The 21,951-nt window shown below is 30.9% G+C and overlaps 1 protein-coding gene across 4 annotated transcripts; it reads left to right on the top strand.

Annotated features, from left to right (window-relative positions):
• The first annotated feature begins 488 nt into the window (after positions 1 to 488).
• On the top strand, positions 489 to 21,398 carry LOC139481832 (uncharacterized). 4 transcript variants are annotated; one of them, XM_071265356.1, is made up of 11 exons: positions 489 to 704; positions 5,414 to 5,626; positions 8,468 to 8,583; positions 9,785 to 9,876; positions 10,460 to 10,564; positions 10,995 to 11,813; positions 12,208 to 12,324; positions 13,323 to 13,361; positions 13,702 to 13,860; positions 16,356 to 16,517; positions 21,033 to 21,398. In XM_071265356.1, exons 1-11 carry the CDS (start codon positions 552 to 554, stop codon positions 21,200 to 21,202), a joined length of 2,145 nt encoding a protein of 714 aa, XP_071121457.1. In that variant the 5' UTR covers positions 489 to 551; the 3' UTR covers positions 21,203 to 21,398. The 4 variants fall into 4 exon arrangements, with proteins under 4 accessions (XP_071121457.1, XP_071121465.1, XP_071121451.1 ...); XM_071265364.1 differs by lacking the exon at positions 8,468 to 8,583 and adding an exon at positions 6,771 to 6,886 and having other exon boundaries at positions 491 to 704; positions 16,356 to 16,475; XM_071265350.1 differs by lacking the exon at positions 8,468 to 8,583 and adding an exon at positions 6,771 to 6,886 and having other exon boundaries at positions 491 to 704.
• The last annotated feature ends 553 nt before the right edge of the window (positions 21,399 to 21,951 follow it).

Genomic DNA, 21,951 nt, shown 5'->3' with positions numbered 1-21,951 from the left:
TTTTCAGTCAAAACGAAAAACATCATTAACATTCACTACTTACTATTATTTTGAAAAGATCTTCTTTCTCAAATATTTTTAAAAATTGACTTGAGCCAGATATATTAAGCAGTACTATAAAACATTTCCCGTGTAGACTGAGAGATAGTTTGTTGTACTATCGTACAATCTATTTTGTTTCATTTACGATGATAATGTGTGGTGAAAAAGAAGAGTTCCTCATGTCTTTATTTGACATTACTGAGACATACACGTTGTTATTTGGCCAATTGTGATTATTTTATGTTATATGTGAAACACGTCATCAAAATGAACAGTTTCCTTAAAGTGTTTGTTTTACATTTTTTTTCTGCCTCAACACCTTAACGTATTTATGAGATTTTAGACACAAAAAAAACCATCTTGTTCCTATGTGCAATGATTAACAATATTCAGATATAATCATGACATATCTACTTATTCTTGAATAGTCACGTGGTCTTACACCTTCATCCACCGGAAACGACAGAATAACTTTAGTCCGTTTTTGGGGTTTATACTGGACTCACATCATGTTAATTTTCTTAAAATTATTAGTTTCTTTTACATTAATTTTTACTACTGGAAATGGACAAAAAGTTGATCTATCTAAACAAAAGGATTTAATTCTGAAATTACACAATGGTTATCGAGGATTACAAGGAGCGTCAAACATGAAAAAAATGGTACGTATATATATATTATATAAACGTGAAGGACATGTTCCAGCATAAGGTATCCTATTTGGTTGTTATTCTAGCATGTAACTTTGATCTTCTACGCTCAATTCAATTTATTTCAGTTAGATTCTTAAAATTTAGATTTCGAATTAATTTATGAAAAATACGTATATTTTTAGGTAAAAACAAAGATTTTTCTTCAGATGAGCGAAAGTTGAAAAATCCGCTTTTATTACATTCATATTGTATGCTAGGAAATATCAAAGATTAGGGGAGTTGATAAACTTATTCTAAAAGATAATTTTTAAATTACTTATGTTTTTTTTCTAACTTTAGTAAGCATCTGTCTGTTAGACTTGTAATATCTCAATTCAAAGTATAGAACATCACTGTAAACAATAAGACAATGAAAGTTTTGAGAAAATGTGAATTAAACAATTCCAATCACAACAAAAACGACGGAGACATTTTTTAACTGCTTTATTTTTTTTGAATAATATATATTCGAAAGGAGAAAATATATACTGAGTAAAAAGGTAGACGTAAAGAATAAAGAAATTCGGTATAGAATAGAAATTCTATTTCGTTTCATAATAACATTTGTCGGCGGTCATGTTGTTATATAATGACAAAAGGAGAAAACATGTTGTAGTGGTCATTTTATTATCAATGCACATAAAATTGGGAGTAACATTGTAGAGACAAAGTGAATAACAATAAATATGACATGTAAGGTGTAAAAGTTACATACCATACAATAGGCATACACATACTTGATTAATGTGTTTTTATTGTGTGTAGATAGCTGTATCTTTTGCCGTTAAAACAGAAAACTGTCATAATTGATAATAATGTTACGGTCACTAATGACAAATGTCAAGACTGTGTCGTTTTGGTTTTCATTACATAAAAGATATTTAACTGTCTGTGAAAAAACTACGCAGTAGACTATAATAAGTTATTATTCCAACGATAGGGGTGTTACAGGGTTGTCCGATTCATCTTCGTATTTTATTGACTATTTAGTTATAACATGCTCATATCGAAATACTTTTTTTTTTATAATTTAGAAATCGGAATATTATAATAACTCAAACTTAATGATATAAAAACTGCGTTGGATATCAATATTCTAAATAAAATAGTTTACAAGTTATAGTTCTTAGTAATCACATGCGCGTGTAAATCATAATCATACTAATATAAAGAAGATATACATGTAACTATCTACAAATTGTTTCAGACCAAATTTATGATTAATCATGGTATAGATGTCGTTGCGGTAATAAATGTCATTTTCCTCTGACAATTGACACGCGGACTTCATTTTTTTTCTATTTTAAGGAATGTTTAACTATTGTTTCCATGATTTTTGCCGATTGAATGAATAAAAAGCATTTGTTAGAATTGTAATGATATAAAATGCAGAAATATATTAAAAGAGAGAAACAAAATTTCACCAAGAAACTGTTCAACAACATCATAATATATCGTAACTAAATTAAGAAAGAAAAATGTATAATTAAAGCTATCAAATTTTTCAAATCTTTTTACGGAACAGGGTATAGTAAAAATAAGTTAAAAATCTCTCCGAAGAAGTTTTTTGGAAATTGTTCAAATGCAAGCTCCATTGTTAATGTTTTTTGTTTAGTTTATGTTTGATTTTAAATAATTTTCAATATGAGCTCCTGGGGATGACCTTTCGATGAATACTACAAGTAAAGGATTATAATCACAAGGTATAAGAATATATCAGAAATATAGTTTAGGTGTTTCTAGGGGTCATTCCAGTCACTGAGATCAACAAACTTTAATCATAAAAAAACCGTTGAGATCAACATTTCTTAACTATACATATTCTACAATTGATATTTTGTAATGTGTATTTCTTTGTCTTATGACAATGATCTTTAAAAAATCTAACTTTCGGATTTATAACTTGTGATATTAAGGAATCGCAAGTTTACAACGAAAAAAGAAAGGAATTTCATGTAGTTATCTGAAAAGGGAACATTGTTCATTAATAAAATATCAACTATATTGTACAAAATAAAATTTGAACTGACTTTTTTTTGTAAATTCATCTTTAATATACAAAAACTACCGTTCTGGTTGTTTTCTGCAAAGTATCAATCAATGGTCTTCTTCCAACCCGATTTAAAACCCTTGCCAAAGTGGGGCATATGTTTGGATGTAAACAACAGAAAAATCATGTAAAAAGGGTGTCATTCTCTCTGCATATAAGAACCCTTGCAACATCTCTTTGAGGGGTCCTATGAAATTTATTCTTATTTTCTTGTGACACTCTAAATTTTCACACCTTTAACCCGGTCGACTCTTTTATTACATTAACTGCCTTTTGGATATATTAATAATTGTTCTCGTCCTTAACATGAATGAACTAATTCCCACCGGACGTTTAGCAACCAAAAACCTATCAACCACCTAACCAATATATTAATTATTGATTAAATATGAAAACAACTATTTTGCATCTTCATATATTCATATGACTTTCTACCCTATAATTTTTTTTATCGGGCTAAATAACAAATGATAATTTTGTTAGTCAAACACACTTATTCCTGTAATTTTGTTGTTTGCAATTTGTTTCTGAATCAACCTATTTGCGTAATACAATCTGAAAAGTTAGGGTATCCAATGACGTGAAAAAACGTAAGGACAAAATACAAAAAGCAACAATAAACGAAAAACAAAAAAGCAGAAAAACGAAAAAAATGTCAAATCTGTATCATGCTGTTTGAAATTAATATTCATATATAAAAAAAAATGTAAGATAAAATTGAGAATGGAAATGGTGAATATGTCAGAGACAACAACCCTATCAAAGAGTAGACAACAACCGATAGCCACCAATGGGTCCTCAACGCAGCGAGAAAATACTGCACCCGGAAGTGGTTTTCAGGAGGCCTCTAAATAGCATTGAGTACTAGAATTTTAATGTGCGTATTGTTATGCGTTTACTTTTCTACATTGGCTAGAGGTATAGGGGGAGGGTTGAGATCTCACAAACATGTTTAACCCCGCCGCATTTTTGCGCCTGTCCCAAGTCAGGAGCCTCTGGCCTTTGTTAGTCTTGTATTATTTTAATTTTAGTTTCTTGTGTACAATTTGGAAATTAGTATGGCGTTCATTATCACTGAACTAGTATATATTTGTTCAGGGGCCAGTTGAAGGACGCCTCCGGGTGCGGGAATTTCTCGCTACATTGAAGACCTGTTGGGGACCTTCTGCTGGTTTTTTTTTTCTATGGTCGGGTTGTTGTCTCTTTGGCACATTCCCCATTTCCATTCTCAATTTTAACTATAGGTTACCGTACGCCCTTCAACAATTAAACATGTTTTGTCAGATATAAATCCTCCCCTATACCTCTGACCAATGTAGAATAAAGGACTGACGTAAAACAATAACACGACCAATTTACAAAAATATGTAGGATATTCACACTAAAAAATCCCAATAAACAAACAGGAAACAAAAATAATGACATAAAAAAAAACTACGTCAACCGTAAGAACTCAACCATATGAAACCTCCTACGTCTGAAGGCAGTTTTTGACAGAAAAGTACAAACTGGAGTATAACGGCATACAATACAGTTCTGATTCCACGGTGAATTAGAGGCTCTTGACTTGGGACAGGCACATACATAATGTGGCGGGGTTAAACTCGTTCCAAGAACACAAAATTCCCCTTACCTGGGACTGTAGTGTAACAGTAAAACATATATAAGAACAAACTATAAAAGTCAGTTAAAAAAGGTTTAACTCATCATATGAATACAAAGATGAATACACATAACAAAAAACATAGAGTGGACTAGACTTGGCACTATTATGTTCAAGTGAGATAAGTACATTTCCTGATTTATATAGACTCTTCTTGTATTGAAGTGAAGCGCTTGTCTGTTTGTTGTATAATGATAACTAAATGATACATATTTTTTTTAACTACCAGAATTAACTGATAGTTTGATTAGCCTCTACTTTTGGTATCTCCAATGTTCGCATCCGTTGACTAATAAGCTGTATTTGTTGACGAGAAAAGAGAAAAATAATGCGTTTAGTGAAAGCGAAATCCAAAGCAAATAGATGACTACCCCTTTGTGATGCGACACTTTATGTTTAACAGTTTAGATGGGGGATTTGCTATTTTAATTTTCCAAATAGATATTATTAATGAAAAGAAAATGAAATGAAAATGTATGGAGGGTGGCTTCTTTTATATCATGTTGGTATCAATTTACTGATTCATTGAAAAATGTTGCATGATGGCACCAGGTACAAGCTGGTGAAACTTTGTATACGTATTCGTGATTTATATGATTTATATGAATAACTAGATGTGAAATCATGTAGTTAAGATTGAATAATAAAACAATGACAAATGATTCATTGCAGATTTTACACCACACATTTTGAAATGAACTAGTTTTCACTTATTGTTTCTTGCTGCTCCTCTTTTTCTTCTATCTTTATTTCTGATCTGAAACTTTACGATTCCATTCCTATGATTGTATTTTAAAACCAACAAAGCAAAAGACCAACGAAACAGTTTTAACGATTAAACCCATCATAGATACCATGATTCATATATATTTATTTAATAAGAGGATTGTAAAACATGCATCCACATTGATTCAGTCAAAACTTAAATTTCATTAAAACATTTATTTCTTATGTTTCTTTACATAGAGATGGAGTGATAAACTTGCAAGAGAAGCCGAGAAATGGGTTGGTCGTTGTTGGTACCAATTCTTAGCTGGGACAAGTGGAGAAAATATGTTTTATCTAGAGTCGGCATTACCAGATCAGGTATTGATAGAACGTGCCATTGACACGTGGTATTCCGAAAAATATGGTTGGAGACGATCGGGTGATTGTACAGATGCTTGCAGTTATACTCAGGTAATTTGTTCAGGTATATCTTTCAGTAAAATATTTTTCAAAGCCATGTTTTTTTTTAGTTCAAGCTTCTCTCTTTTAAATTAATAAAAAAAAAAACACCACATAAAACATAAAATATCGGGCGTCCGTTAATGTCATCGCTGATTATTTAACAGGAGTAATCTCCCTTGGAAATTTTTGTTAATTCTAAAGAAATAAGCAGTGTAAGCGCTCTCAACCTTGCCTGTATTTTCTTGTCAGATTGTCGGGAAATTCATATCAAATGTTTATACCAGCAACGCCCTACACAATTTCCAAAATTTGCTGATCAACTATATGAGTACGAATTATGACCCTTAGACATGTAAATCATATTGAAGTTGTATTCTAATCACTGTCATGCCTACATTTAGGAGATCCTATCGAATATTTTATGAAATGTACATCAAATGTTCATATGAGCAAGGTTTTTAGACACGCATACTGCTCCTTGAAAATAGACATATTAAGGCGTCCTATAGTGCTAATTGGTGTGTCATGTGTCTCTCAGTTATAGAGATTTGAGGCATTGACAATGATACCACATCTATTTATTTTCATATTTTTTGGAAAAATGCTTTATAAGCGATTTCACGCCAACATTTTATGAAAAATGTGGGTTTTTTTTAAAGTTCAAAATAACTATAATTCATTAGGATTATCGTCCTTGGATGTGCATCGACAGGGAAATTGCAACTCTCTTTTTTTATTGAAATATATTTGAAAGTACGATTGTTAGTAGTGAAAAACGAGATATGCTATAACCCAAAACTTGAATATTTCTGTCCACGCTTTGTATACCTCCTGGTTTTTTTTCTGGTTTCTTTAATTTGTCTCTCGATCAATCATTGCCCTCAAGGTTTCAGCTTTCTTTATAATGACATACCATTTGTTGTTTCGATTTATACACTAGAATGCAATAAATCGCATGGCTTACAAGTCGAAATAATTTCTTTTATAATAAAAAAAGATGCAAAAAAAAATTCATTTCAAATATAGTGTTTTTATAATATACTAGTAATAGATTTTTTTTCTAGATAAGTTTATTCCAAAAATAACTCTCAAAAGGGAAATATAGTTAATGTTTAAAAATACACTTAGTGTTCTGATATCAAAATCTTTTCAGATGGTTTGGGCGAAGAGTTCAGAAATCGGTTGTGCAGCTTATCGATGTGCTTCTTTAAATCTGCCGACTCATTATGCATTAAAGTCCTGGTTCTTTATCTGTCATTATAGTCCAAAGTTTGTATTGTTCGTTTTATATATGTTTTGGTCTATGAAGTTGCTTGATATTTGATAATTTTACATTTCAAGTTTCAAAATTATTTTTTTTAAGATATTTTGACAGTGCAATTTCAGAAATCTGCTGAAAAAGTTGATGAAAAAAATTACTTGAATTATAGAAATTGCTTTAGATTCGATAATTTTACATTTCAATTTTTTTTAATTTATTGGATAATTTGACAATATACATTTGTACTTGAAATGTAAATTACTTGATATCATCAAGAGATTATATATTGTGATGTAATGCTTATAGTACAATGAATTGAATGATAAAATAACATTAATCGCCAGAGTTAGCTTTTGTATGAATGCATGTAACACAGTGTTTAAAACTAAACATGATACGTTTAAAAATCGTTATTATTTATTCCTCAGACAGTACAAACATAGGGGTTTCAGTTTAAAATTACTGTAGGGTGAGTAGCAGTGAAACAGGGTGATTGCCTCTGTTTAAAAAAGTAATAACCTGTCGGATACAAAAAAAAAAGGTTTTAAGGATCTGTACAGATCTTGTGTAGTAATTATAAAACACCTCTGTACATAAAGATAAAAAAAACCTCTGTACATGCTAGGTTCAGGGTCGTCAAAAAATGTAAAAACAAAAAGAAGATGTTACGTTTGTTTCAAGTGAGGTGACTTAAAATCAATTATATGTGTGTGCAGACGATTTAATTAAGGAAATTATTATAACATTGTTTGGTTATAAGTCCTATAAGAGATTTATAATTAATGTGTACTATTATTTGTCTGTTTGTCTTTTTCATTTTTAGCCATGACGTTGTCAGTTTATTTTCGATTTATGAGTTTGACTGTCCCTCTGGTATCTTTCGTCCCTCATTACAGGAAGTCTCGTTACCGACTATTGACACAGGTAAAATGCAAAGGGTCTTCTACAATTTCCGATTGAATCACTAGCAATCACCAGCATTCACATGATGTTAACCGCCAAGAGTACGTTTTAACTGAAACTTCATGTGCGTACTGAATCAAATATGCTATTATATAGCATTACATCACAATTAAATATGAAGATTTCCAGATTTTAAAGTACAATATTGTAACTTTGTCATCAACAAAATTAGCTATGACAGTTATGATTTAGAATTCTGGAAATCTTTGAGATCAACAATATTCTATATTTATATATTTTAGAATAGTAATTTATTATCATAGATACCTAGATTATCATACAAAATTGACTACACATTTCTTAAACTACACCTACCTTCTTATTTGATAATTTAGTGAAACGGAAAGGATTTTTAAAGAAGAACGGTGATGAAAGTTATTTTCTTGGAACTATGAAGCTACCATTCGTATTATATTGATAAAAACAATGGCCGAAATATTCGCAAAACATTTGTTCAAAAGTTATACTGTTAACGAATCGTTTTTTCTTATATTACTTATGATAATCTAGTTCCTATGACTCAGCAACATAATTTGAACATATTGCTTGTTTGCTAGATGTTAATGTACAAATGGGATGGGTAGAAAACAGTTATGCAGAAATATATATGCTAAAATAAATTGCAGGTGGTTTGGTCGAAAACGGACGAAGTTGGGTGTGCTGCTCATCGATGTGCAAAACTGAATTTAGTGGAGGAATTTGTTAATAATGGCTGGTTCATTACATGTCTTTACAATCCAAAGTTTGTGAATGTTTAACATTTTTAATTTCATTTCCTCACTTCATTAACAACTAATAATAGCTTGATTCATGTATGTAACATTTGAGTCTACAAAATTACATGTCAAAAATTTAATAATTCATCTTAACATTCCCCATTGGCATTTTAAAAATTATTAAAAGGAATACTTTCCCAAATTGCATTCCCTATATGTTTTTTACTGGTACATAGTTACAGCACATGTTTTGTTCGTCTTTGAGCACTATTGTATAAAGCACGCATATATTTCATTACTAACACTTACATGGTTCAGATGTTATATATAGGAAAGTCCTGACGACGGACTTTCACTCAGATAAAACATGAAGGGTTATAGTAAACATGAACTGATTTATACAATTCAATAAACAAAACAATTTAAAATATAAAGAAGTGTGAACAAAAATCAGTGTTTATAGTACATGTATGTTTGTATATTGTACAATGTCTTATGTGTTTTCTGACAATAAAGATGTGTTGTTTATTTAATATTTAAATATAAATTTCACAAGTACCACATATAATTATGCGGTGACGAATATATCTTTTAAGAAGTGGAAATATTTTCTTTAAATAATTTAGGAAAATATCAAGACAATCATATACAATTCTTATTTTATCTTTATTTTAATTCATAGTATGACATGATTAATTATTTTTTGGTAACATCCATCACGTTTTTGCAATTCTATTGCTTCGTTCTTCTATGAATGATTAACAAAACGAGGCATCGTTTGGACAGAGTTTAATATTATTGGCTTATGAAGTCGGACTTTCCCAGCCTTGGAATATTAACGGCATATGTGTTGTGTATAGACCATTTGACAGTAAACTAGCATGAGATAACATTTTTCGGTGTGTGTCTTGTTTGGGTATTGAATCGAGTCCTGTTTTCTTAACTGCATGAAGCAAGCTTCTGCAAGATAACTTTACGAATTACATTATTTGTTAATCTTAATAATTTTCGTAATATATAATAATTGATTATTTTTTTTAAAATGTACATGTTCAAGTTTTCTGTATTATTTTCATGAATTTTTATTACTATCCGAAATTTCATCATTTCTTTTAGAACATTTCAAATTCAGTCATTTAGTAAAGCAATTCTCTATTACATATAAAAAAAAACTTGTTTATGATCTTATATTTTACTAATAATGGAGGTATTATGTTTCTTTCATAGAGGTAACACTCTAGGACAGATGCCATTTGAAGCAGGAAATCCGTGTACTTTATGTGATCTAGGAGAACGATGTATGGACAAATTATGTGTCAGTAAGTCGGATATATATATGATATCTGTAGTTGATTATGTTTTATGCATTAATGAATGAATCTTTTATTTTCATAAATTAAATACAAAGTTACAGAGAATGGTACATATATATACATAAATAGACTAAATAGATGCATGTGTGAAATACTACATGTAAGTTACATAGTTTAACTAAGAGGACATACTTTCACATTTATAATTTTAATAAATTTACACAGTTGTTCTTATTGTACAGTATTTGTACACATTGGATAAAACATAGAATTCAGTTCAATGTCAGTTGAGTCACAAAGATGGCATACTCTATTTTCTCTTTCAAGACCCTGCCATCTTCCCATATTCCCATCTTTTACTAACGGACCACGTTACTAACAAATATAGGAAGAATTGACTCCCAGTCTGACAAACTAAAATCTATTTAAGTACCTTTATTCTGTTTGGGTTTTTTTGGTTAACTTTCCACGTGATACTTTTCTTAAACTATCACAATCAACCTGAATTTAATCAATTTTAAACATAAGTCGTCATCATGATTTTAGAAATGTATATATTTTTTTCAAATTGACTATGAATAAATTTTAGAAAGTGGACTGTCTCGACCTAGAGTTTCTGTACAAAATCGACGTCCACCAAGACCACGAGTTAAACCCATATTGTCATTTGATGATGTGCAGAAACAAAAAAGAGGTAAGTATTTATTAAATATTCCATCATATAAAAGAACACGTGTGTCATTCAAAGAGTCTTTAACGATAATCTTTAAATCATCTTGTATAAAAAAAAAATTAAAAAAAGATCTGTAGATGTAATTTGTTCGTCGTGTGTTTTTAACTGGATTTTATTTAAAAACTTCTAATTTTTTTTTTTGGAGGGTCGAGGGGAAGGGAGGGGTCTTACACGGTGTAGTATATGTATGGATCCAAAAAATGTAAACTATGAGAATATGTACTACCAAAAATGACAGCAGCAGATCTGTTATAATATGTGTCCAACAAATACATTGCTTGTTAAATCAGGTTATCATTATATGAAAATAACATTTGCACTTATTTTTTTCTTCTTATTTGATTATCGTGTAAACTGTTGCCAATAACTCGTATAAGATTACATTACACAGTTTCAAGACAGCTTCCACGAAATTGGTGGAACAATGGACCTGTAAATCCTTTGTTTCTGGATAGTTTCAACAGAGGACTAACAACGCCTCCATTTTTTGATAGTTTCAATCAAAACTCAAGCCCTGCTTCAAAACAACAAATAGAAGAAGTCATTACTATTCGACCAACAGACCCAATACCTAAACATGCAAATATACCTGTCAATCAGCTTCAACTCTTTATGCATGAAAGTGCTTTTGGATTAGAAGAATTGAAACCGCAGGAAAATGTAAAACAGAATGAAACGTTAGAAAACTTAGTAATTCCAAGTGAAGAACCTTCAAAGACAAAATCTCTATATGACGACTCGACAAAACCGAAAAATTATACAGATGATAATTCTAAAGATATTAGTCCAGTGTATGCACAAATGACAATAAATGGTCCAGTATTTTCATTTAGAAGTACTGTTTTTAAATCACATCAAAATGAACAGGGAAATGAACATGAAAAGCCAATAAAGAATAGAGAAATAACAACTAGGTCAACAACCACTTCAACTACAACGACAACAACTACAACCCCGACACCTACAAGAAAAATTCCAAAATGGTTTGAGCTTAAAATAAGCCAGACAGACGACTCTAATATCCAACCGAATAACAAAAACTCGCGTAACAGACCAGAACTACCCGAACAGATTCATAACCGAGGCAATCAGGAATTAAATACAAATGGAAAGCCACCAACAAACTTAACCCAAAGACAGAAGTCCGAGGAAAAATCTCCAACAGAGAGAAATCCAGACAAACAAGACCGCCCAAGAAAAGGAATTCCAGGTAAGATCCTTACTCAATATTGCAATAACATGATACTTGTTTGGTAATTTTATTGACGATATGCGACTGTCATACAAGTGAGAGGTTTAGCGCTATAAAAATAAGGTTCAATCCACCATTTTCTACATAAGAAAATGCTTGTACCGAGTCAGGAATATGACAGTTGTCCATTCGTTTGATGTTTTATCTTTTGATTTTGTCATTTAATTAGGGACTTTCCGTTAGGAATTTTCCTTGGAGTTTAGTATTTTTGTTATTTTACTCTTTTTTTATAACCCACATAAATTATGATAATAGATAATTATGTAGAATAATTTGATAACGTAGCCGTACATGTCTCTGTTTACACTGCATGTCAAACGTACCCTAACCATAAACTATTTCTCTTCTGTAGGTAGACGTTTCAAGCCAAAGGTACGATTTGTTTTCAAAACATCAGTAGCCAACCAAAATGAAGAATATCGTGACGCACCCATTTTTGGAAGTACCACAATGTTTCCAGAACAAACAGGTTTTGTGCTTCAAATCATATTTGGCATTGTTGAAAGCAGTGGAAGAAGACGATATTTACAAAAATTTAAATGATAATGTAAAAGTTTAGCGATTGCAAGAGAGCATAGTGTTCATTAAATAGATTGAAAAGCGATTGAGGAAAATTTCTATACAATTGTTTGAATATACTTTTATACTTTCAATACTATGACTGCTCATAACACAAAATATTGTCTAATTCTACTGTTTTCAAATGAACGCTTAAGACAATACTTCTATATGCATGCATATTTAGAACACTTTAGATTAGTTAGCATCTATATATTAGTTAAAAATGTAGATATAACCAATGTTAATCTCTAGCAATCGCTAACCTTCAATGATCTAACCTGAACTGTAATTGAATCTAGAATAAAACTCTTTTTATATTTTCTGTTGTTTTTAATTTTCATATTGTAGGATCTCCCTTTTATTTACACGCATGTGCAAAATATAATTCAAACTCATATATGTATATATATTATTCAAGTTTTACTTTTTAGGCCGATATCTTAATGCCTTTTTTGTATTAAACGTAAATTGTTTTGTCCCGATAGAAATCTTAACACTCTCACCAGGTTATGCATTATTCCAAATTATATATGTATATTTTTTCTTGAAGAATAAAAATCTTCCAATAAGATATCTTATTTACAAATAAAATTTAAAATGTCTTATGAATAAGCGATATTCCGAAGAAATATTTACATCCGAAATGCTCAAACAGAAAAAAATGTCTAAATTTTATTGCATTTGTGCTATGTCTTGGTGGAACTATGAAACTTGCCACGATAGCAAAACAATTTAAGCACTTACTGCACTATTCATAGATTAAAGATATCTGTCTGACTGGAAGGTGTTTTTTTTTTTTAAATATTTGAAGCAAACAGCATGATTGAGTTCAGATATCGATGAATCTAACACAATTCTAATTCAAATTAAGAGGAAAAAAAATCATTCATTTTCTTCTATTTCCAGCAAATCCAAATCAGAGGACAGACTTGATTAACAACCCAGGTATATTCCTACGATAATTGTATTACAGTTTTAGCAAAATATCACAGAACTGAATACACAAAATTTTTGGTATACTAGTACTTGATAATAACCTAACTTGAGATATTCAAATGTTTTAAAATTTGAAATTTTATTTTGACAACGTTCATATATCACGTAACAAGATCACTTGCAATATAAATGTATACTGTCGATGGATTTAAATGTAAGAGAAGGACTGTGGTTTTTTTTTATCTTAAAAATGCAAATACAATTTAATAAACATAAATAAGAAACAAAATATTAAAACAAACATGTTTAACTTTAGTCTTTTCAGAAATATTCATATTTTTAATTTCAGCTGTAACTGTTCCGACTCCTCCGACTCCTCCACCAAACCCATTACTTTGTCCAGATAGTGACAGTAACTGTAAACACTGGAAGCAATATTGCAGTACCAATGATCATGTAGCGAAAAATTGTCCTGGAACCTGCGATACCTGCCCAACCCCACCACCAGGTAACATGTAGTGTCAGCAGATATAGTAAAATTCATCTGAATATACATAACTTGTTTTTTTTATTTTTTTTTTGGGGGGGGGGGGTATTATTTTTTTTCATCCTGTTCGAATGGTTTAAAAAAAACATGATTTCTTTTATTATTTCTTTAGAGCTTGGTAAGAACCGCGTCGTCAGTCTATGTTTATAAAGGAATATGATTTTTGTTGTCCTTGCAGAGGATGTATGGCTTGTTTTTTCCAACTTGGTACAGGTTAAACCTTTTCTTTTATTTGCAGAACCGTTGGTAAATATTCTTATGATGTTTATGTTGATTAAAAGAAAATTCTCAAACATACTGGCAGTAATTTGATGTAGTTGTTGTTTCTTTAATCACAAAATAACAACCATTTGATTTTGTTAAACAGTCTCATGGGTATCGAAAATAATCATGTTGGAAGAGGTAATTTGATTGTCTTTAACATTTAAAAAAAACACATCATAAATTGCTAGGCAAAATCAATGCTTGTGAAATTTGTCGTATATAGTACATTATGTTATTATTTTAGTTCTCAGACATTTTACATTTTGTCTTTATGTAGAATAGTTGCAAACGTACTGAAAAGGTGCATGATTGTATTTTAGTTTGAATTCTGTAATCTCTAGAATATTACGTGCTGTATTAAGTTAGGTTACTTCCTTTTAAGGTGTCAGACAACCAATTAAAAGTCCTTATTTGTTCAACCAAATTTTGCAATTTTCACAGCTTTCTAAATATTTTACCTTAAGTTTAACTTTTGATAGAAACCAGGTATATCCTGAATTGTACAGGTATCACCTTTGTACATACCAATTTTCAATATACCTTTAAAATCATATAAGAAAAAAGAGATCTCCTGAATAGAGGTACCACTAAAATAACCACTGGTTTTCTGGAAATCTTAAATGAGTATACCACGGAGCGCATTAATCCACAATGTTGAACGCAAACTCATAGACAAGTAAATTTTAGCTCAAAATGGTCTTTATATATTTCTCTTTCACCAAACGTTTCATTTCTGCAAATTTGTTGGTTAGTTTAAGTGAACAATGACATAAAACGCACTATTTTTTGGCCGAGTAGACATGCTTTCACGTTCTAAATTGGAGGAAGTAATAGGTGGTCCGACATCTTAAGGGTACATGGTTTGTATGAATAAACACAAACAATTGTATTGGTTATAATAACAAATAAAACAAACAAATGACTGTTTCTACAAATAATAAAAAAAAAATGGGATATAAACGAAGTACACAAGATGAATCATAATATCATAGATTCATATGTATACTTGTACGTGTAACAAAAATATCATAGATTCATATGTATACTTGTAGGTGTAACAATAATATCATAGATTCATATGTATACTTGTAGGTGTAACAAAAATTTGAAAATGTCCTTCAAAGCAAAATTGTACATAGGCACGCTTTTTAGAATATTGTCTTCCAAATCAATGATTATACAGTGCTGAATCTGAAATTGAATTGAAATTGAATATAATTTTATTGTTATGGAAATATGTATAATTATTAAAAAATGTGTTTGAAGGTAAATAAACAATAATTGATTTTGAGTGTTCCTAATGAAGGCAAAAAAAATAGCTGCGATGTCATGAAAGTAAAGATTAAAGATTGATTTTTCTTTTATTATATATTCAGCTTTTATATTCAAATTACAATAAACTTTGAACAACTTTCTGATGGTGTCCCTATGAGTAAATTAAAACTTTAGAATGGAGATTGTAACAGTTTCTTTGATAATCAAATTTTAGATGTTTAAAATCTTCGCTTTTAATGTGAAATATGAACACTGTATTTTTAATGTAATACTCTATACTGCAATGTCCATTAGTTCAATTTGATTTAATTTGAATTAGCAGAGTTAGAACGTATTCTGGCCAGATCCGATATTTGGGACTGTTAATGAGGTTTTTAATATCATTTAAAAAGGCATTATTTAGTCTCGATCTCATTGACTTTTGACGTTTCAATTCAAATACTAGTATGTCTCATTAATCAAGTAGTGGGTAGTTTACTTACCCTTCCTGAGCATCTGAGATCACCCCCAGTTTTTGATGGGGTTCTTGTTGCTAAATCTTTAGTTTTCTATGTTGTGTCATGTGTACTGTTATATGTCTGTTTGTCTTTTTATTTTTAGCCATGGCGTTGTCAGTTTATTTTCGATTTATGAGTTTGACAGTCCCTCTGGTATCTTACCCCCCCCCCCCCCTCTTTTACAGCTGTAGTTATTTTTGTGAGCTACATTTGAAGAGAGAATTGTTTTTGACTGAATTATCCTTTCATTTTTGTTTTGTATATTTAATATATATTTAAAATCGATTTCTATGAATAGGGGTAATACAAATCTAGTCTATTCACAAATTGTTTCTTATGTTTTAGGTTTTATTATAGTCGACCTAACATTTACCTAGCTATAACTAATAATTTAAATTATTTTTCTTTTTTTCTTTATAGATCCAGTATGCCCTGATCTTGATCCAAGTTGCCATTTATGGGCGACATACTGTGCGCATAATGACTATGTCAGAGATCATTGTTTCAATACTTGTAACAACTGTACATATGCAGTACATGGTAATACACATATGGGTTTTGGTCACGGATTTCATCACAGTGGCAAGTAGATAGTTAGAGGTTTGTCATTTCCATTAAAAAGGATTGTACGTGATGAATGTAATGCATTTTTAAAATTTTAAGAATCGATTTCAAAACAGCTTTGACCACCAAATTTCATGAATTGTAAATTTTATCTATCGTGATTATTATTAGCTTTAGATATCAATGCTCTAAAGTATAAAGACTCAAAATGTGGGGCAAAAAGTTAACAATATAAAAAATATTTTTTTGTATACATTAACATTTAGATATGATTTAAAACAGTAAAATAAGAATGAGATTGAAATAGTCAGTTGATCTATGAATTCGGTCATTTAATGATTCGTGCAATTCAAATTCAAAATTGGAGATAACTTCAACTTTCAGATTACATAATTTTCTCGTTTCATCCAAGTGGCTCCTTTATTTTTACCTACAAATCCGGTCGAAATAAACAAGAAATGTTATCTTTACTTGATTAACGTAGAACGTAGAAATTGCAAACCAATTTAATGAAATAAAAACACTTGACCAGATACTTGATGAAGAAAGGGGAAACAGTTCATTTTCAAGTGAACTTATTGAAATTCACTTATTTACCAAATATCGCCAAAACGATAAATGTTACTCAGTAATTGTTGACTAATACCATTTTCGTTAATTAATCGTTCTATCGTAGCTGTTTGCAATTCATTCAATATTTCTTTCAAATTTAAAAAAAAAAAGAATAAATGTCAAACGTACAATTCTTTGCATCACCCAATAATTTTTGCTTTAACATTCACACCTGTATTTATATGCTTTTGCAACATCTTTTGCACCTCGTGTCATTTTGCACTTCTTGTTTAAATTCTAACTTGCCTAACCAAATTTTCAACACTCCTTGCATTGCTCAATACTTTTCCGTTTTAACATTCATTCCTGTATTTGTAATGCTTTTTATACAAATTCTTTTATACATTGTGTCCTTTTGCACTTATCGTTTCTAACATGCCTATCCGACTTTTCAACATTCTGTCTTGTGTATTAATTTTTGAATTAATTATCTAACTTTCCCTTTGCACTGTTTTATCACTTGACTCTTATGTAGTTCACACATGTATTTTTTAATAGTTAATTAATATAACAGAATAACATCATTTTACAATGCAGAAATAGAAATGTTAACAAGTTACTGTCAAAAATATCCCACTAACAATTGCTCAAAAAGCAAATCGCAAGAGAAATCAACATCTTAATGTGAATGTATGGAACTTATTCAAGGGGAAAGGCATGTATTTCTTGCATAGCATTGTGGATTTACTCTCGAGGCAAATTGCTTGAGAAGCATGGAAACCAAAGAAAATAAATATAATAATAAAAAAAAAACCATCTAAACTCATTTGCCGTCATAGTGACCCGAAAGATTCGCAACATCGGTTTAAGTACTAGTATTTATAAACTTAAAGTATTATATGAAAAACATATATTTCAAATCATACCATTACCGAATTACTAGTTGCCTGCAGAATGGTCCCATCCAGTCAACAAGCAGATGAACAGACCTAGTGGAAATGATATGAATGTTTGATGCAATTTAAATTTAAATGTACACGACACATTTTTTGGGGTAAATGACCTTCAGTGGGAAATAAAGGCAACAGTAGTATACCGCTGTTCAAAACTCATAAATGCATGGACAAAAACAAAATTGGGGTAACAAACTAAAACTGACGGAAAACTGGTGTCCATAAATGCTTCATGATATCAAGTTTAACGCGGGGAAAAAATTTAAATTAAACAAAAGAAGGGAACAATAACTTATCAATTAATCAGAATAGAACATTTGTGTATATGTATGAAAAAAAACCTTCTTAATACTTCACTTAATTATGTTTGAATAACTATAATTATTGTTTATTTCGGTCGTTAAAATTACAGCCTGTCTACTTTGTTAGCATTGTTATATAACATACAATATCTGATTCAGAGACAAAACTATATACAGAAAAAATTGTACCTATTTCATCCGGTAACAACGTCACTAAAACAAGATGTTTATTGTTTATATCCTATTATCAAAGTAATTTAGTACCCAAATATCAAAATGTATGCGAACAGATGTTATTGATGACTGATTTATATATTACTTAATCAAATAACAAACACTGATTTTGTTTTACTAATGAATGAACAAGGCAACATTTGATCAAAATTCAAAGAACAACAACAAACAGTACACAACAAAATTATTTGGCAATCAAAATAAAATCTTGATGATTATTGTACTAGTTACTGTATTTAGCGATCCAAAGCTGATGTACTGAAGGGCGGTCCAATCAGCAATGTTTCAAAATTATTCAAAGTTTGCATGAAACCAAGTAACCTATAGGTTGCATTTCTTTAGATATCGACAAGGCAATTTTCAATAGGAACTCCTTTAACGGATAAAACTGTACCACTTTTACTATGAGGTTTGAAAAATATATATATATATCCTTGAATGGAAAGATCATTAACACTATTTTGTCAAAGGTCGAAATATAGAGCTGTGCTGAATATTTCCAGCGTTTATATGCCCCGCGCTTCTAAGAGTTTATAGTAAAATGCTGTACTATCCCTACCTTGACTTTAGGTTTCCCATTGATTTCAATTTTACCGATATGCATATGTACTGGTAACATTCCAAAGGTATGTCTCTACGAGATTATATCTTGGAACAAGGACGTAAACAAAATTAATTATCTATGAACATTATATACTGAGTGCCAATGAAAACGCAACACTTTTGTTTTTCCAAAAAATCTTATAATTTTTATTTTATTTATATAAGAACTTTGTATAGTTGGTTGAAAATGAATTTTAAGACAATTTTCGACAACTTTACGGTTGAGTGATTTTTGGAACAAATGCGAAGTAAGGGTTATTTTGAACGAACAAAAACCGAGTTCACCGCTTTTCAACATACGCACCATTTTCACGATTTTGTCATTTAAAGCTTGGCTAATGTCATGAATTTTCCCGCCCTTATTGTTAGAGACTGCAATAAACATCTGAGTAAATGCCAGTACTTTCCGACAACCAGCGACATGCAGTTTTGTGCATGATCCAACGAAGCCTTCCACAGTATACAATTACGAGAAGACTGAAGTTGTAGCCTCTACAATAACCCAAATCATCCACAAATTCAACCAAAATGGATCATTTAATGATAAGCCACATCCCGGAGTACAAAAAGCAAGAAACGCTCAGCAAGACCGATACATTTGGCCTTTCACATATCCGATATCGACTATGATGGCTGTCCAAAGGTCAAAGAGTTCAATGGTGGTCACGGTAGAACCTTTGGAGCAATTCAGTTGAAAGCACCATTTGCGCAGAAATTGTTTAAGAGCACCACAGTCTTTCCTTAGTGACATTTAAACGGCCGTCTGGCGTAAATATCGAATTCTGTAGACCAAAAACCATTCATTATGTACAAAAAAACGTCAATGGTGGTTACATAGACATTTGGCACCCGCCTTGGCTAAAAGTCATGCTTTTCGCCGGATTTTGGTCCGATCGACCAAATTTTGCATCAGATTTGACATGTTTTAGACGATGAAAACCACCTCCAATATCATAAAGTCAGCTTGAGTTTGCTTTGCGGGACAAGTGGAATAACATTCCTCGGGATCACATTAAACGTCCGGGATGATCAATTCCACGGCGCTGTCGAGATTTCGCTGCACCACGGGGTTGTAACATTTTTTGTTAGGACTGTTAGTTGATGATTCGACATTGGATGTTTCGTTTACCTATTGCGCCCGAAAGATGACAATAAAACATTTGTGTTTAATATCGATCTATTGTTAAAATAGTTAATTTTCAAGAACAATTGATTTTGAGAGATTATCATTTCTTATATAAATTTCATTTTTGAAAAACCAAGTGTTGCGTTTTCATTGGCACTCAGTATATATCTCCCCAAATGAGGCGTGATTTGAGAAACAGCTGTATTTACAAAGTGCAACTTAAACTTCTATTGTGTCTATGTTTTAAGATAGGTAGATGTGATATGAGTGCCAATGAGCCAACTCTCCATCCAAGTAACAATTTATAAAAAGTATTTTAAGATGTTTATATGACGATAGATGCATGAAAACTGACACATGTGAAAAACAAATAAGAAGAGCTGCAAACAAATTTCAATTTACAAGAATCGAGGAGGGTTGTTAATTGTACAACGTTTTGGTCAACTTGGTTTCAAAGGTTAAATTGGGCTATTAAAATGAACATAGTTTAACGAAACAACTCTACCATGTTCAAATAAGCATACTTATAGAATTAAAGGATGACTCAATTTGCCAAATCTGTGGGTATAAATGTATTTGTTTATTCAATAAACGAAAGCGATCTTAATTCAATTCAATTATAATATGTACAAGATCGTCTTTGATTTGCAATATTTATTTAATATGAGATTAAATCATCTCATCTGTCATATTACTCATGAATACATGTTTTATCTCAGCCGGAAACAAATATCAATGGATAAATATGTTCTTTTTTTTTCAGTAACACCGCCAGCAAATGGATTAATGGCATTACCATTACAGTCCACAACTTCTACCACTGCAGCTCCTTGTATAGATAAAGACCAGTACTGTTCAGGATGGAAAAATTTGTGTTATACTGATGAATATGTCAAATTTAACTGTAAAAAATCTTGCACATTTTGTAAATAATTCACTAATCCTTCAACCTCATCTCTCTTTGGTGTATTTACTTTAAACCTGCACTGCATCGTTTCATATTCATGTAATTGTTTACTCTTCGGTGAAAATGGTCCTCTTGTTGTGTTGTCATTGTACTTGTACTTGTGACAAAATGTGTTTGTACATTTCAAATCATTATTTAACTGAATAAACAATAATAACAATGTATTAACTATAAAATACCATTCGATCATTTTATCCAGGAACCAGTAGTGCTTAGATTCGGATATGATGTAAATTGAGTTAATAAATATGATGAACTGCTGCCCCTAAGTGCAAAGGAGCATGTGCGTTAATTACATCCGATTTTATGGTGTGGATCGTGTCTTGCAATCTAGATCTATTTTTCTGTGTAGTGTTTTGTGGATTGTTCTTTGCCCTTAATGTTTCTTTCTGTCATGGTGATAACTGTTTTTCTGTGTATTTTTTAATCTTTTAATTTTAATTAGGTCTTTCCACCTTTCCGTGGAAAGACCTATTGGATTTCTTCTGATTATTAGGTCTTTCCACCTTTCCGTGGAAAGACCTATAGGTTTTGTTCTGATTATTAGGTCTTTCCACTTTTCCGTGGAAAGACCTATTGATTTTGTTCTGATTATTAGGTCTTTCAACCTTTCAGTTGAAAGACCTATAGGGTTTGTTCTGATTATTAGGTCTTTCCACCTTTCCGTGGAAAGACCTATTGAATTTGTTCTGATTATTAGGTCTTTCCACCTTTC

The sequence above is a fragment of the Mytilus edulis genome, chromosome 1 (genome assembly GCF_963676685.1).
Source record: "Mytilus edulis chromosome 1, xbMytEdul2.2, whole genome shotgun sequence".
Classification (NCBI taxonomy): domain Eukaryota; kingdom Metazoa; phylum Mollusca; class Bivalvia; order Mytilida; family Mytilidae; genus Mytilus; species Mytilus edulis.
Note: the sequence above shows the minus strand (reverse complement) of the source record. Positions and strands in the feature narration are given on the sequence as shown.